The sequence below is a fragment of the Pelophylax lessonae genome (assembly GCF_965119305.1).
Source record: "Pelophylax lessonae genome assembly, chromosome: 3".
In the NCBI taxonomy this organism is placed as follows: domain Eukaryota; kingdom Metazoa; phylum Chordata; class Amphibia; order Anura; family Ranidae; genus Pelophylax; species Pelophylax lessonae.
Genome location: NC_138770.1, coordinates 520,242,444 through 520,259,849, shown reverse-complemented (window position 1 = coordinate 520,259,849; position 17,406 = coordinate 520,242,444). Strand labels below are relative to the sequence as shown.

Sequence of the window (17,406 nt, the reverse complement as noted above, 5' to 3'; positions counted from 1 at the left end):
TGCACAGAGAGGTGCAGGATCTGTAGGAGGAGTTCTGCCCTCATCTCTGCTGCGGACTTCCTAGATGGGGGGTGGGCAAAGGCCTTTCTGCAGCTGCATAGAGAAGTGCAGGATTTGGCAAAGGAGCGGTCCTCTCTGCTACCCACTACTGGGGCAGAGACAAGGGGGGTGCCACAGCTGCAGGAGAGGTGCGAGGGCCACATGAAATGACCTGGGAGGCTGCATTCGGCCCGCGGGCCTTGTGTTTGACACCTGTGCCCTAAGTGGTTGCATTTTAGCGCCAAGTTTGAGAAGTTAATAGAAAGTCAATACATTTCAAAGATTTTTTTTTTTTTTTTTTCATACAGTAAGACAACAGGGTGACCCTACCGTTTCAGGACGCTGATCCTTATACAGGGTTCAGGCTTTGCATGTAAAGTGGGCATACACCCTGAAGGAGATTAAGGTTTGGATTTCAAAGGATGGATACCTTGACTTGTATAGCGCCCCTGTGGCTAACTACATGCGTTTAACAAAGTGCCAAGGTGAGCACCCATGCAGGATCCAGTGCCCGACGCATTATTACAGGCTGTCCCCATGGCATAGGGTCGAGCTAACAAGGTTGCATGTCCGCAGGGCAGAAGAGATAAAAAAGCAGACTGGCAAGTGGCCATCTTACGGAAGCCACGTAGTTGCTTAACTAGCTGCCTGTACCACTACAGCAAGTAATACCATTCTGAATTTGTGTAAATCAGCCAACTGCTTCATGTTAAAGAGTTACCTCTATAGTGGGCTGGAGGAGACAGCAGTTTGGTGCTCTTGTTTTCTCTTAACAGATCTTTGTAAATATATTTTATATACTATGGATCTTGTCCAGGCTCTCATTTAGTTATGTTGAGATATATACACACATACAGTACGCACAGTGTGTGTGTGTGTGTGCGTGCGTATGTGTATTATATATATTTAATAACCCTTTGTGGTTTATTTTTGTAGTCTGGTCTTTTTGTCTTTCCTACAGTCACTTATTGCCGCCCTAGTGCTACGGATGTGGGTAAAGCTTAGTTACAACAAAAGAAATTGCAGACTTTTCTAATTGATTAAACATGCATTTTAATCTTGATGGGTAAGCGTGTATGAAGCCCCATGATTGTGGGATTACACTTATAATCGAGTTATTATACGTTTTCATTTATAGATGTATTTGTTTTAATACAACCTATATTTTGTCAGCTACACTTCTCCTGAAGAAGCCATTGTTGGCAAAATAGGTTGGGAAAAATATCGGTGTAGCTACTATTGAAGACAGACACTAGATTTTATAATTAAATTGAACATTTTTTTTTTTTAAATACCAGTACATAGTTTATTTGAATACACAGGTTTAACTTCAATTATCCCATCATGTAAAGGTCCAATAATTCCTTTTTATTTTGTGTGCACATAACTGGGCATTTAAAATAAGCACAGCTACAATTGTAAACAATATATGGTATACAGCATTTGGTTAGTACCTCTTCTAGTAGGAGAACAAGAAAACAACTTGCATGTCTATTTGGTTCATTTTTAGAAATCAGAGTCTCAGATCTCTTGGAAGCACCGGTATTACAAAGCAAATAAACCTATCTTACAAATTCCATTATTTGTTGTCTCTTGTGCCAAACAGTATTTTCCGCATGGAAGACAAGGTTGCCCGTCCCCCTGTACAATCTGACTATACCAATTCAACATCTCTATTTAATCTCATTAATCTTAGCTGGGCTATTGGTTAAAAATAAATAAATAAATAAGATGTCCTCATATTTAACCTTCACTGTTATTCTTTAGTGCATTAGATATCAGTGACTGCATTAAACTAAATAAAAGCTGAAAGCTTGGAAAATACATTCTGCTTTAATCAGTCTGCTGTGATAGCTGATTTAACAGGATCAGTTTTGGAAATACGTTGAGTCCATGAATCCCATTTATTTCCAAAGCTTCAAAAATATGAAACATTTTGTCAGTGCTACAATCAAAGAACTTGTATTTGCGCATATTCACATTTGTTCCTCCTCCATAAGCTCCTAGGAGAAAATCATTAAACTTTCTCATTAGTTTTATTGCTGTTCCCAGAGTTCCCACTGCTAAATTATGTATTTTTTTAACAGCAACAAAATATGGACAGTTTGTTCACAGCAAAAAAATAGTTACTAGATTAGCAGTTAAACTAGCTGTCCTCATGCTGCCACATAGCTAGAAAGCTGTAACATTTATATGAAATGTTTTGATAGAAAAATCTATTTGCAGTTCTGTACATTCACAATTATGAAACCTTGCCACATTGTATAGTCAGAACACAATACTATTTACAGCCTGTAGCATGGTGCCATACCCATGCCTGCTCTCAGGACATAAAACATATTAATGTAGAATTCAAATTTTAACAGGCCTATAGCACTGGTACACATAAAGCCCGATTTATGCTGTGCAGTGTATTAAAGTGCAGCATTTTTGTTTGTTTCTGGTATGCTGGGGAAAAAATAAAATCACAAACCTGAATGAGTGATTAACCCAAACTTTAGTGAACAATCAGCCTCATGGCATCTTCAGGTGTACAGTCACTTTTAGTAACAAATAGTACTTTGTATAATCTTGGTTTTAATATAGGACAGGTGATTCCCAAACAGTGACTAAGACGGTAACCTAATGCCCCGTACACACGTTCCTATAATCGTACGACAAAACTCGCTTTCGACCTGATCGTTAGTACACAGCTTTCGACAGCTGATCATGACAGTTCATCCAACAAAATCCGAACGGACAAACAGGAAAACTTCTGTCGTACGACAGCCTCGGGAACGACAATCCTTTTTATTAGTACACTATGCGTCCGCTAAAAATCAATCTACAAAGACCGCGCATGCTCAGAAACACTAAAATAGCACGGAAAAAGCCTGGCTGCCATTGTTTTTGTTTTGCACCATCTGATACGTAGCTAAGCAACCAGGAAGCCTTTCCTGAATCGTACTACAAAAATCATACCGTTTGTACGCATTGTTGAATTCGATGTTATCATCATGCAACAAAATGCAAACGATAAGTCTTCCGATTATCTGAACGTGTGTACGGGGCATAAGAGAAGCTGAATATTTCAGATACAAGTGTATTTATACTACAACCATGTCAAATGCCTTGACTATGCATAGGGACTCTCCATTTTACAAATTGGGCAACTTGGAAATGATCACCAGTGATTTTGTAAGTGTATCATATCAAATGGCATGAATACTTACACAATCAGTTTGTTTTCTTTTTTGGCCGACTGCTCACAGTATATTTACTGCGGCAGTCAGCCCCTCACAGGCAGAGCGACGTAGGTCTACGTTGCTAGCCTATGAGGCTCTGGGGAGCGAGCGCGCGCCGCCGGAGGCGCGCTCCCGCTCGGTCACGGACCCCCCGCACGCGTGACCGGCAGACCCGATGTCCGCCGGTCACTCGGCGATCGTCGGGGGAGAGGGAGAAAGGCAGGCGGCTAATGTAAACAAGCCGCCTGTCATTCTCCTCAGTGTAGAAACGATGATCACACGGTTCTACTATGTAGGACCGTTGATCATTGTTCCTACACCTCAGGCCACAGCCAATAACAGTTAGAATCACGCCCCTAGGGACACACACAGCCCCTCCCTCTCAAATAAAGTTAACCCCTTCACTGCCAGTGTATTTTTACAGTAACAGTGCATATGTATAGCACTGATTACTGTAGAAATGTCACTGGTAACCCCAAAAGTGTCAAAAATGTCAGTCAAGGGTCCGATCTGTCTGCCGCAAAAAAAAAAATCGCAGATCGCCGCCATTACGCGTTAAAAAAAAAAACAACAAAAATGACAGAAATCTTTCCCTTTGTTAGTAAACGCAATAACTTTTGCGCAAACCAATCAAAATACGCTTTTTGCGATTTTTTTTACCAAACATATGTAGCATAAAACAAATTGGCTGAAAATGTTAAAAAATTTTGATTTTTACATTTTTTGGGGGGGGGGGGATTTCATATAATAAAATGTGAAAAATATTGTTATTTTTGCAAAATTGTTGCTTTTTTTGTTTATAGCGCATGATAAAAAAATCGCACAGGTGATCAAATACCACCAAAAGAAAGCTCTGTTTGTGGGAAAAAAAGGACGTCAAATTAGTTTAGGTACAGTGTCGCACGACCGCGCAATGGTCCATTAAAGTCACGCAGTGCCGAATCTCAAAATACCCCCTGGTCAGGAAGGGGGTAAAATCTTCCGGGGCTTAAGTGGTTAACAAAGTGGAGCTCCTTTTTTATCAGAAAAAAATTAAGTGAGCAGCTGCAAATACTGCTGAATTTAATATTAGGACCCTTACCTGTCCAGGAATCCAGCGGTGTCTTTACCCCAGCTGATTTATCCATCGGCTCTCAGGTGATGCCACTGCTTGTAGGGGAAATCTGCGGCTTCACAGTCAGTGCCCTACTGCGCATGTTTGAAACATGCTGTACTTTGTAAACGGCCCAGCAGGGGGGGGGGGGCTGAACTAAAGTGTAAGCTGGTACCTATCAAAACTATGAGAGTGTGTTTCTGCATCTAATGCCCTTAATAGTGTCAGTAAAAGAATTGTATTGTAAGGTGCAAAGTCTAAAGTCTTCCTCCTTCGTGTCCTTGGTAGATAGTAAGCGGGTCATCTATAATATAAAAAAATCAAACACTGGTTCCTAAGTAAATTGTAATACAGTTATTATAATTGTGAAACACAAATATGTAATGAAAAAAAATAAATTGCAACTGAATGGCATGATTGCAAAACCACAATATTGCAATATAATCGCATAAACAAAAAATCCTTAAAAATGCAACATGTAAATGCAACTTCGAAGTGAATCCATATGATTACCCGCAGTGTAATCGCATAAACTGAAAAAGTCCTTAAAAGTGCAACATGTATAAACAATTCATAGGTGAGTCCATAATAATCCGTAATCAGAAAAGTGCTGATGCTTTGGTGATCCCCCACCACGTCTCAATGCACTTACCTCTATGTTTGACCTCTCTTACTAGGTCAAATTTCACCTTCCCCAATATGCTGGGGTATGCAGGTTGGGCTCCTCCTCGTCTGTATATCCAGATACCCTTTCTTTAGTGGGGTGTGTGGCCCTTTAGAACCACGTTTTTCCCTCCATATAAAGATTCATGCAGAAAAAAAGGGGTCCTCATGGTGTAGTCCTTTCAAAGTAGGTATTTATTTAAAAGTAGTACCCTACATTTAAGTTTAAAACAAACAGCTCCTGTAATGGACAGCGGGACACAATGGTTCTCACATCACTTCCTATGTAAAGCATTGTCACCTGACTCACCCTACATGTGTCATCACGGTCACGTGACTTCATCAGGGCTATAGAGTCAAGCGCATGACAAGTTTATATAATGGGGACTGACAGGCTGCCTTAATTGCATAATGACAAAGATAATATGTAAATCCTTAAAATAGATGTAAAACACACACAAAACAGGCTTTGTGGTGCAAAGCATAACATCCACTTGAATAGTTATTCAAAATAAATAGCTTTTCAAATATTTTAAAACAATAAAAATAAACTGTGTTGGTTCCTTTAGCGCCAGTTCACACTGGCGCGACGCTACTTTCAGGGGCGACCTCCGAGACCTCGGAGCGGCCGCCACAGACTTCATAACATTACAAGTAACATATAACATAACAAGTCTATGGCGGTCGCCTCCTGGTCGCCCCAAAGAAGCTCCGGACCCTTTTTCTAGGTCGGAGCGACTTGTGTCGCTCCTATTAGAACGGGTCCGTAGCTTCCCTATGGGAGGAGACCTGCGGCGACCTGTGAGGCGACCAGTGTGAACCCGGGCTTAAAAAACTCCATCTAGCGGTTAAGAGGAAAAATGGTTATTTAAAAGCAATTTATTTTGAAGTATTTGTGTATTCACCAATATTATTTATAAAGGACACTAAAGTTTCAGACTTTGGTTTTGGGTAATATGGATTCACTTATAAATGGCATACACGTCACATTTTTAAGGATTTTTTTTGTTTATGCGATATTGTGGTTTTGCGATAACGCCATTCAGTTGCAATTTTTTTCCAGTACATATTTGTGTTTTACATTTATAATTACTGTATTAGAGTTTAACTAGGAACCAGTGTTTTTAGGATATTGATGTTTATATATGACCCACTTACTATTTACCAAGGAGACTAAGGAGGAAGATTTTAGACATTGTTTTCACCTTACTGACACTACTAAGGGCATTAGGCGCCACACCACACACATTATTTGATTCACATTGCACAATTAGGTTGTATGCAGCCACCTATCATAAGACAAGCCATATATTATTACCTATAAAAAGGTAGAGCAGGATATCCCACACTTTCTCATACCTGTCAAAACCAGGTACCTGCTCCCTCCTTCCCTCCAAAAGGTGCCAAATGTAGCACCAGAGGGGGGAGGAGGAAGATAAGTGGAGTACTCAGTCAAGCAGAGCTCTTTTCACATTGACAAGAAAATCTATTTTTTGATCAGTTAACCACTTAAGCCCCGGAAGATTTTACCCCCTTCCTGACCAGGGTCTATTTTGCGATTCGGCACTGCGTGACTTTAACAGATAATTGCGCGGTCGTGCGACGCTGTACCTAAACTAATTTGACGTCCTTTTTTTCCCACAAACAGAGCTTTCTTTTGGCGGTATTTGATCACCTGTGCAATTTTTTGATCATGCGCTATAAACAAAAAAGAGCGACAATTTTGCAAAAATAACAATATTTTGCACATTGTTTTATATGAAATTCCCCCCCCCAAAAAATGTAAAAAAATCAACATTTTTTAACATTTTCGGCCAATTTTATTTTATGCCACATATGTTTGGTTAAAAAAAAAAAAAATCGCAAAAAGCGTACTTTGATTGGTTTGCGCAAAAGTTATCGCGTTTACTAACAAAGGGAAAGATTTCTGTCATTTTTGTTGTTTTTTTTTTAACGCGTAATGGCGGTGATCTGCGATTTTTTTGCGGTACTGCGACATTGCGGCGGACAGATCGGACCCTTGACTGACATTTTTGACACTTTTGGGGTTACCAGTGACATTTCTACAGTAATCAGTGCTATACATATGCACTGTTACTGTAAAAATACACTGGCAGTGAAGTGGTTAACTTTTGAGAGGGAGGGGCTGTGTGTGTCCCTAGGGGCGTGATTCTAACTGTGATTGGCTGTGGCTTCAGGGGTAGGAACAGTGATCAACGGTCCTACATAGTAGAACCGTATAATCACGATTCCTACACCGGGGAGAATGACAGGCGGCTTGTTTACATAAGCCGCCTGCCTTTCTCCCACTCCACCGACGAACGCCGAGTGACCGGCGGACATTGGGTCCGCCGGTCACACGCGCGGGGGGGGTGGGGGGTCAGGGAGTGCGCCTCCGGCGACGCGCACTCGCTCCCCAGAGCCTCACAGGCTAGCGACGTAGACCTACGTCGCTCTGCCTGTGAGGGGCTGACTGCCGCAGTAAATATACTGTGCGCAGTTGGCAAGCGGAAAAAAAAAAATAGAAACTCTAAAGCGATGATGGTTTTATAGAAAAAAAAAATCTAAGACCTATAAATAAAAATACATAACAATTTGAAAATACTAGTCCACAGGTTTTTGCATGATAATTGTTAAAGCTGATCTTTAGCATAAATTTCAGTTTTTTAGTTCGGGCAAAGCTATTTCCCTTATGTGCAGCCACTGAGTGTGCTGTATAAACTGTATGAAGCTGAGGCTACATATAGTATACAGCACTGTGTTCCAGATGTGAGACAAGTCCTTCCTGCCTCACAACCAAAACAAAATTGGGTTGGTCTGAGCGGAGCGCATCAGTCATAGGTAGATTTGTATTTGGAGTCAAAGGTAGAATGATGACGTCACAATCTCAAACTCAATTAAGCCAAGCTTATTTATTTTTTTTTTTTTAATAAAACTTTATTCAAAACCAATGAGCGATACATAAAGAACGCAGGAAAAAGGAGAGCAACACATTTTTACAGTTAGTAAATTATCATGGGATTAACATGCAGCGCTACTAATTGGTACATTAGGCGAAGATAACCGACAGTAATCCAATTCAAAAGAAACTAGAACCCTAGTTGGATGGATCATATCTATGTGTCTTCAACAACATCCTATGTGTCAAGGATTAAGGTGTGGGGGATAACAGGGAACAACAGATAGGGAGGGGGGGGGGGGTGGGTGGATGATCCAGCACATTTATGTCCACAACATTAAGAGACTCTACCCGGGGGGGAATAGGTGAAAGAGCAAGCAGACAGAGTCGGTCTCTCGTCCCGGGGTAGTGATTCCAGGTAATCCTGCCACTTGTCATAGAATCGATCAGAGGAGGACTTGGATTTAAAGTCCGAGTTGATATGGTCCATGGTCACAAGGTGTTGAAGCTCACGGTGCACCTGCGTGATGGATGGACCCGGCTGAGAAATCCAATGTCCCATGATGACCCTGCGTGCTACCAGCAAACACGTAAGTATCCATACTCGGGGATACGGGACAGGGCGACTAGTCCAAACCTGGAGTTGTTTGTCCCAATAACCAAAAATGAGGAGAAGAGGGTCTTTTGGTAGATGAATAAGAGTCACCCGTGCGATAAGGGAGAGCACTTGGTCCCAGAAGGTGGATATGAAGGAACAAGCCCAAAATCTATGTTGCAAATTGGGTCGGTATTCCGCACAGAACGGGCAATTGCTGGCATTGGGATCATCCTTACAGGGAAGGAACGGGATGTAGGCCCTGTGCAGGATCTTTAATTGCGTTTCTCGCCATGTCTCATTGGGGGTTAAACGTAGAACGCTGCGGTATCCCTGATAAAGTTTGTTCACCAAGTCCTCTGTTGGAAAGGCTCTAGCCCAGTGGGCCGCCGTGTCGCCAGCATGATGAGACGAGACAAGCCGTTGAAAGGGTTTATAGAGTGCTGAGATGCTGTAGGACCCATCAGCCAGTACCGGATCAAGTAAGGGATCATGGAATCTCTTGAGCGCGCGTTGGCGCGAGTCCCGGAGGAAACTTTGACATTGCAACAGGTGAAAGATATGTGTATGCGGGAGTTCGTATCCTTCCAAAACTTCTCGTATTGGGCGAAGCTGGCCCGTGATGGGGTCACATAAGTCCGAAAAGTATTTCAGCCCCTTCTGTTGCCAGAGATCAGGGAACTGAGAGTGTAGTCCCGGGAGAAAGGCAGGATTTCCTTTGATAGGCAAGAATTTGGAAATATAGAAGGGGAGCCCCAGGCATTTCCTGGTCTCTCTCCATGCAAGTACCGTGTCTCTCAACAGTATATTATGTTGAAGCCTGTGCGGCATAGCTTTCCATTTAGTGTGTAAGAGCGCCGCCAAGGAGTATGGGGCAGACATTTGTGTTTCCAGGTCGTTGTTGGAGTAGTGGGATGAGTCGGTAACCCAGTCCAGTGCTATCCTAAGAAGGCATGACAAATTATACATCCTAATATTAGGAAGATTTGCTCCCCCATCGCTCCTGGGAAGACTTAACTTAATGCGGGAGATACGTGGTCGCCTGCCCTTCCATATAAATTTGGAAATAGCGCGGTTAATTTGCTTTGTATCAGAGTGTTTAAGTAGAAGCGGAACAGTTTGCAATGGGTACAGTAACCGGGCGAAGCTGACCATTTTCACCAAGTGACATCTTCCCAAGAGCGAAAGAGGCAGATCCATCCAACTATCTAATTGCTGGTATACCTTTTGGAAGAGAGGGGGGTAGTTTAGGGTATAGATAGAGGAAGGTAGTTTACCTATCTTGATCCCTAAGTACGTGATGTGAGACGCAGCCAATGTGAAAGGGGAGGAGGGGGCCCAAGGTGGTTTAGGAGCTGAACCCAAGGGGAGGATTTCGCTTTTTGCATAATTAATTCTGAGGCCCGAACACAGCTTGAATCGATCAAACGTGTAAATTATGGTTTGCATGTCTTTGGCTGGATTGCTGGTAAAAATCAGCACGTCATCCGCAAAAAGAGAAATACGGAGTTCCCGTGTCCCAACCCGAATCCCGTGTAAAGGAGCAACCTCTAAGAGATATCTGGAAAGGGGTTCTAACGCCAGGTTAAAAAGCAACGGGGACAAGGGACAACCCTGCCTCGTGCCTTTGAACAGCCTAAATTCCTCGGTGAGGGACCCCGCTACCCACAATCTGGCCGCTGGAGAAGTATACATGGCCCCGACAATGTGAGTAAAGGGCCCCGAAAAACCAAAGGTCTGGAGCACCCTGGAAAGCCATTCGAAGCTCACATTGTCGAAGGCCTTCTCCGCGTCCAGAGTAATGATCGCAAGGTCCGACAACGAGCGATTCTTGGCCTGGTCCAAAGCTAGGAGGACCTTCCGGATGTTGGAAGCAGCCGACCGTCCCTTGGTAAATCCGGATTGGGCCGGATGTATCAGGGAGGGCATCATCAGTGCCAACCTGGATGCAATGATTTTTGAAAGGATCTTTACATCCAGATTTAGAAGGGAGATCGGACGGTACGAGCCGGGTTCAAGGGGGTCTTTTCCTTTTTTGGCAAGGAGTTTTATGGTAGCCTGATTGCCCGTGGGGGGATACGAGCCTCCTTGCCATATCGCCAAATAGACTTCCAGGAGAGTGGGACCTACAGCTTCCAGGGCGGATTTATAAAATTCCCCAGTGAGCCCGTCCGGACCTGGGGCCTTGTTGGGGGCTAGCCGTTTAATAGTAGATTGTATTTCTGGGAGGGTCACAGGAGCGTTTAGCACTTCCAGCTGATCAGCTGAAATCTTCGGAAGGGTTATGCTGTCAAGGAAGAAATGGGCCTGGGTGGGATCGAAAGGGTCTAGGGAGTATAAAGATGCATAGAATTTTTGCATGATTGACTTCACCCCCGATGGTGTGGAGTCAATTCTTCCCGAAGGGTGTCTAAGAGATGTAATATGCGTGGGTTTGTAGGGGGCCTTACACAATCTCGCCAGCAGTTTACCCGCTTTGTTTCCATACCTATGCAACGTGGCCTGAAAGTGAGCACGCTTAATGGATTCTAGTTTATCCGCCCAGGCGTCAAAGGCTAGTTTGGCCTGAGCCCACTCCTGTCTAGATACAGGGGAGTCCGCTAACAGCAGAGCATGTTGAGCTGATTGTAGACGCGCACTGGCCTGTAGGTAACATTTGGACGTCGATTTCTTATAAGCAGAGGCGTAGGATATTATTCTGCCCCGTAGGTACGCTTTACCCGCCTCCCAGAATAAATTTGGGTCAGTTTTGTGGGATGCGTTGTCCAAGGCATATTCAGACCAGGCCTTAGCCACATAGGCGTGGAAAGCAGGGTCGTTTTGTAGATAACCTGGAAATCTCCACAAGTGGGATTCGGCTTGCCTATCAGGGGGATCGAACGACAGGGATATGGGGGCGTGGTCGGAAATAACAATGTCGTGAATTTCTGTATCCTCAATTCTGTGGATGGTAGCGTCTGAGCAAAAAAAGAAATCTATCCTCGTAAACACGTTATGAGGGTGGGAGTAAAAGGTGTATTCCCTATCTGTGGGGTGATGGAGACGCCAGATGTCTGTGAGGTGAAGGGAGTCAACCAGGTTCACCAGGGGAGACATGGCAGAGGTCAGGGGGAGAGCACCCCTTCGGCTCTGAGAGGACCTATCCAGTAGGGGGTCGAAGGTATAGTTAAAGTCCCCGCCAATCAGGTGCGGAGAGTCGGGGAATGTCAGAAGGTGCTTAGAGAGTTTTCGAGCAAAGCCTTGGTCAGGGACATTGGGGGCATACACGTTGGTCAGGACCAGATCCTTATCATTTAGTTTGAGATGAGCAGTCACAAAGCGACCCTCATCATCTGAGACAAGTGATAGTATTTCGCAGGAGAGGCTTTTATTGATTAGGATTAACACGCCCGCTTTACGCCCAGATGCCGGTGAGCCCAGGACCGTACCCACCCATAGTTTTTTCATTCTGGGAAAATCCTCTAGGGGTAAGTGGGACTCTTGGAGCAGTGCAATGTCGGTTTTCATCCTTTTTAGGTGACGGAGAACTTTCATCCTCTTATTAGGGGACCTAAGGCCCCTGACATTCCATGACACAATCTTCATGGAGGGTCAGGAGGCACCGGTGGTATTGCTGAATTAAGATACACGTTATTCCCGAGTAAGGCAGGGGGGGCAAGTGTAGGACGTGTGAACATGATAGTGGAGAGGTTAGCAGAGGTAAAGCTGTGGAGCCGTGTTTGGTTAGGTGCCAGACACAGGACCAGCTGGGGGGGGATGGGGGGGGTGAGCTCAAACAGGGAAAGAGTGAACCAACAGACAGGAACAAATATCAACAGCGACTTCTCTTTTTTCCGCATGCTGTAACTGGGAGAGACGGCACAGCCCCTGGCAGTGGCTCAGCAGGTCAGATCAGTGACCAACCGATCACGTCCCCGGAAAAGCAGGCGAAAGCGACCGGTGGGCCCACGACAGAGGCCTCCCCGTATTCCCCAGCGGCAGCATGGCACACATACAATAAAAAACATGGTCCATAAGGTCAACAAAGTGCACAATTATGTATAACATTAAAGCAGAACATTATTTCGCTGCGGAGCAGTGATATTACCCGGCAGGACAGGGGTCCGATAGGGAGATCAAACGGCTGCAGAAAAGTGCCTAAAAAACAAAAGTAAGATAGTACCTATATGGTGGAGCCTACACCAGAAAGAGAGTCCTCGTACAAGGTCGGAGAGGGGTCAGCGGTGAGGAGTAGAACGGAATCCAGTGACCACGTCGGAGTACTTCTGTCGTTTAGGCGATTCCTTGCGTGGACTCATTTGAAGTAGAGGGCGCGGTGCTGCGGAAGGCTTTGCGGCCCTTGAACTGTGACCATCCACATGGAGAGAGCGCAGGAAAGGTTCCGCTTCCGATGGATCATGAAAGGACAGCTGTTCGCCGGATGGTGAACGTAGCCGGAGGACAGCGGGGTATGCTAATGTGAACTTGATTTGGGCTTGGTGTAGCTGGGAGCATACTGTCTGGAACGCTTTTCTTTTCTTTGCCACTTCCACCGAATAATCAGCAAAGATTAAAATTTTTACTCCATCGACCTGAAAAGCCTTTGTTTGTCTGAATTTTTGTAAGATGGCCGATTTATCGGCGTAATTGAGATATTTGGCAATGATCGGTCGCGGGGTGGTTCGTTCAGAGTTGTGCATCCCCATGCGGTGGGCTCTTTCTACCACACAGACGCCTTGAAGACCCAGCGCCTCAGGTATTTTTTTGGCGCACAGTTCAGGAATCGCGGACGGGGGCATAGATTCAGGCACCCCGATAAATCTGAGGTTACTCCTACGGGCCCTATTCTCGAGGTCCTCCAGCTTTTGAAGAATAAGGTGGTTCGTTTTGTCTTGAGTTTGCTCAAAACTCTGAGACTGGTAGAGTTCCTCTTCCACACTAGCCACCCGGGATTCCACCTCTTGCAGCCTATGGGAATGGTCTTTCAGTTGCTTCTTAATCTCCTGCATGCCTTCAGCCACAGCGCTTTGTACAGCTGCCGTTATGGTTGGTTTAAGCAGCTCTACCACAGCCTGTGCTATGTGAGCAGTGTGCGGGTCTCCCATTAGGGGCAGTGAGGAGACTGGGGGGGCCGCAGTGTCCATGTGTGCAGTATCCGCCTCTCCAGGCGGGAGGGCCGAGACCGCGGCCTCGATTTGTGCCTGGCCCGGCGGTCCGCGCGGCACGTTTTTTTCCAGGAATTTGTCCATAGCGGCGGAGCCAGAGGGGCCGATCCGTTGTTCGCAGGTGTGGGAGCTTGCCGCCGGACCTGGGGAGGCGATCGGCTGGTATTAAATGCAGGTTTTGTGAGCCTGACGCGGGAGCCGAGGGGATACAGCATACGGCGCCGGAACCGGAAGTAAGCCAAGCTTATTAAAGAAACCTTTGTATTCATTGATAGAATACAAAGCTGGCTATGAATGGCTGAGTGCCGCTCAGACACCATTTAGTTCCAGGTGTGAGACAAAGGGCTCGTCATGCACCAAAACACATTGCTGTATACTGTATGTAGCCTCAGCGTCATACAGTTTATACAGCACAGCCAGAGAATGCTCATGGTAGTGAGGGGGAAGAGTTAATTTGGGCCAGCTTGGCCCAAACTATTTATATGGAAAGTGAAGCTTTGAGCAAATGTATTAAATCTATCTGTTCTGTTCAATGGTTTTGCATAGAGCAGCCCCAATACTTCTTATCGGGGCTCCCGCCAGCGCTCCTGGTTTTTTTCCACTGCTGAGTTACCACTATAGCAAGCTGCTTGCTATGGGGGCACCCGTGCAGGCTCGCTCCCAAACAGGTTCTTTGAGTTCATAGACAGTGTCCGCCTCAACCTCGCTACCTTCTCATTGGTTGTGACTAACAGCAGCAGGAGCCAAATAGCTCCGCTGCTGTCTGAGTGTGAGGGAGGGAGCCACTGCTCCTGTGCACATTGCTGGATGATATCTGATCGATTGAGATAGGGCTCAGGTAATGAAGGGGGCTGGGGGATCTGCACTTACGCTGACCTAGAGAAGGTCTTTAGAACCACTTTAAGAGAGAAGCAACCTGCATTGGCAAATACTGTATATAGAGATAAAAATATATACACTCACTGGCCACAACACAGCCATTTCTAGGGTTTACAGAAAATGGTTAGAAAAAGAAGAAAAAAAAAAAGTGAGCAGCAGTTGTGTAGATGAAAATGCCTTATTGTCAGAAGAGAATGGGCAGACTGGTTTGAACTGATAGAAAGGCAACAGTAACTCAAACACTCCTTGTAACCAATGTATGCAGAATACCATCTCTGAACACCCAACACATCAAACCCTTGAAGCAGATAGGCTACAGCAGTAGAAGACCACACCAGGTGCCACTCATGTGAGCTAAGAACAGGAAACTGAGGCTACAATTCGTACAGGCTCAAAATTGGACAATAGAAGACTGGAAAAACGTTGCCTGGTCTGATGAGTCTCAAATTCAGCTGCGACATTCAGATGGTAGGGTCAGAATTTAGAGTAAACATCAAAGCATGGATCCATCCTGCCTTGTATTAGGCTGATGGTGTGGGGGATAATTTCTTTGCACACTTTGGGCCCCTTAGTACCAACTGGGCAGCGTTTAATTGCCACAGCCTACATGAGTATTGTTGCTGACCATGTCTATCCCTTTATGACTACAGTGTAGCCATCTTCTGATGGCTACTTCCAGCAGGATAATGCACCATGTAACAAAGCTCAAATCATCTCAAACTGGTTTCTTGAACATGATAACGGGTTCACTGAGATGGCCTCCACAGTCACCAGATCTCAATTTAATAAAGCAATGATGTGGTGGAATGGGAGATTAGCATCATGGATGTGCAGCTGACAAATCTGCAGCAACTGCATGATGCTATCATGTCAATATGGACCAAAATCTCTGAGGAATGTTTCCAACACCTTGTTGAATCTATGCCATGAAGAAATAGGGCAATTCTGAAGGCAAAAAGGGGTCCAACCTGGTACTATCAAGGCGTAACCAATAAAATGGCCGGTGAGAGTGTATAGTTCTCCACAAACAAAGCTGTCAGAGACACTGCATGAGTGAGTGCAGGAATGGACACTGGCACCCATAATGACACGTTCTGTAGCCTTTTCTGAACACTGGTGTCTGTTTCTATGTTTTTTTCACAAGTTTTATCAACCCTAGCAATAAAAGGGAGGCACCTAGCAGACAATTCTGACCATTACCAAGCTGGTCTGACCATTAGGAATAGTATAATTGCAAGGAATGGTAAAAATCGCCATTCACACACAGCTCTAGCATTATATTCTTTTCTGCATACAGCTCCCATGTAACATAACTGAAGCCTGTCAATCATGATGCAAGCCTGCGTAGTTGCAGATGCAATCCCTTGTACTGCCTTTACGAGAACAGAGAGGTAAACTTTATCTTCCCACATACCTTGAATAACTCTACTGGGTCATGTTTTCCAGACTCTTGCATATTAAAGAAAAAATAAAGTATTCAAATTATCTCACTTTGCTGTGGTGGCAGTGTTATGGTTTGCCCCAACCTACAACTGTCAATGTTGCCCAACAATTTGGTCAGCAGGCAAATGTGGGAAAAAATATAAGGACATATGACATTAACAATTGTATTTCTATAGCATTAGCCATATGCATTGCACATATTTTAACAGAAAACCTGTATTGCAAGAATTAATCACAGTTCTGAAAATACAATGTTATACTGTACATGGACCTCTGCTTTAGATCCTTGTACATATTTGAAGGAATCCCTTTAATTAAAAAAACAAATAAAGCCTCCTATTACAATACAATTCTACTCTGGTCGTCTTCTAGATTGAATGCAGCTCAGTGTCCTTTAACCCACTACCTATGATTTGAAGGCATCGAGGACACACACCCCTGGGCTAATGCGACCCCTTTGGACTCACAGTAAAAATGCTGCAGAGTCTGGTGCCAAGTCATTATGTGGTGCTACACTTTGCAGCATTCAGGACCTGCCCATTGCAGAAGAGGATGACCTGTAAGGTCATGCAGCTGGGCAAAGAACAAGATATAGGTACATATGAAAAGGGGGGAGAGAAAGCTTGAGGTTAGTTTTAAAAAAGTGTACAGAATAAAACAATAGAAGACGTAATGCAAACCAAAAACCAAGAGATCTTTAATCCTAGAACCTTATACTGTACGGTTTATAATTATGTATAGTTGATAATGAAATGAATATTACTCACCCATATCTTGTGGTTTTGTACTCCACTTTCAGGATAGGCTTGCATGGTTCTGGCTTCTTTCCATCCTTTATCTGTTTACCTAGGACAAAAACATGACACAAATGTAAAAATAGAAAATACATACATACATTCAACAATACAATAATATTAACAATTTCAAAGAGATGGAGGGTAGACACCGTCTTGAATGTAGCAATAATAAACACTTTATTTACTGATGTAATTGCATGTCAAAGCGTTCCAGCGGAACACATCAATTTCACACCAAAAATGTAACAGTCTTTGCCATCATATTGATATTTGTACACATATAGTTTATTACAAATATGATCTTACACAGGCTGCTATTTGGTAGTTTTGAAATAAAAGGTAACATTCACATCTTTACATTGCAGATGTGTTAACCCTTCAAATATGGCTCATCATACAATACATTTTATCAGTGTGTTCAGATCTGTTGTCTATAATGCAGTCATTGTTTAATCATGTTGGGTGTATTTGAACTACATTGTACAAAACAACCATGTAATCAAATAACCACACCAATCTCATCCTCCAAAGGCTATGAAGGCAAACAAATCATAGGTCCATGATGTAGATTTTGTCAATCAAGGCAAAGAGGACTATTTCCCAAAGGGGGATTTGGTAGAGCAAACAGCA

General features: G+C 44.1%; 1 protein-coding gene across 3 annotated transcripts in view; it reads right to left on the bottom strand.

Annotated features, from left to right (window-relative positions):
• The window catches only part of STXBP5 (syntaxin binding protein 5), a 925,152-nt gene that overhangs the window by 326,680 nt on the left and 581,066 nt on the right, over window positions 1–17,406 (bottom strand). For all 3 annotated transcript variants that reach the window (XM_082250146.1, XM_082250147.1, XM_082250148.1), the window contains exon 9: window positions 16,747–16,825. In XM_082250146.1, coding sequence (XP_082106272.1) covers window positions 16,747–16,825 — 79 coding nt within the window. The remainder of the gene's footprint in view (window positions 1–16,746; window positions 16,826–17,406) is intronic.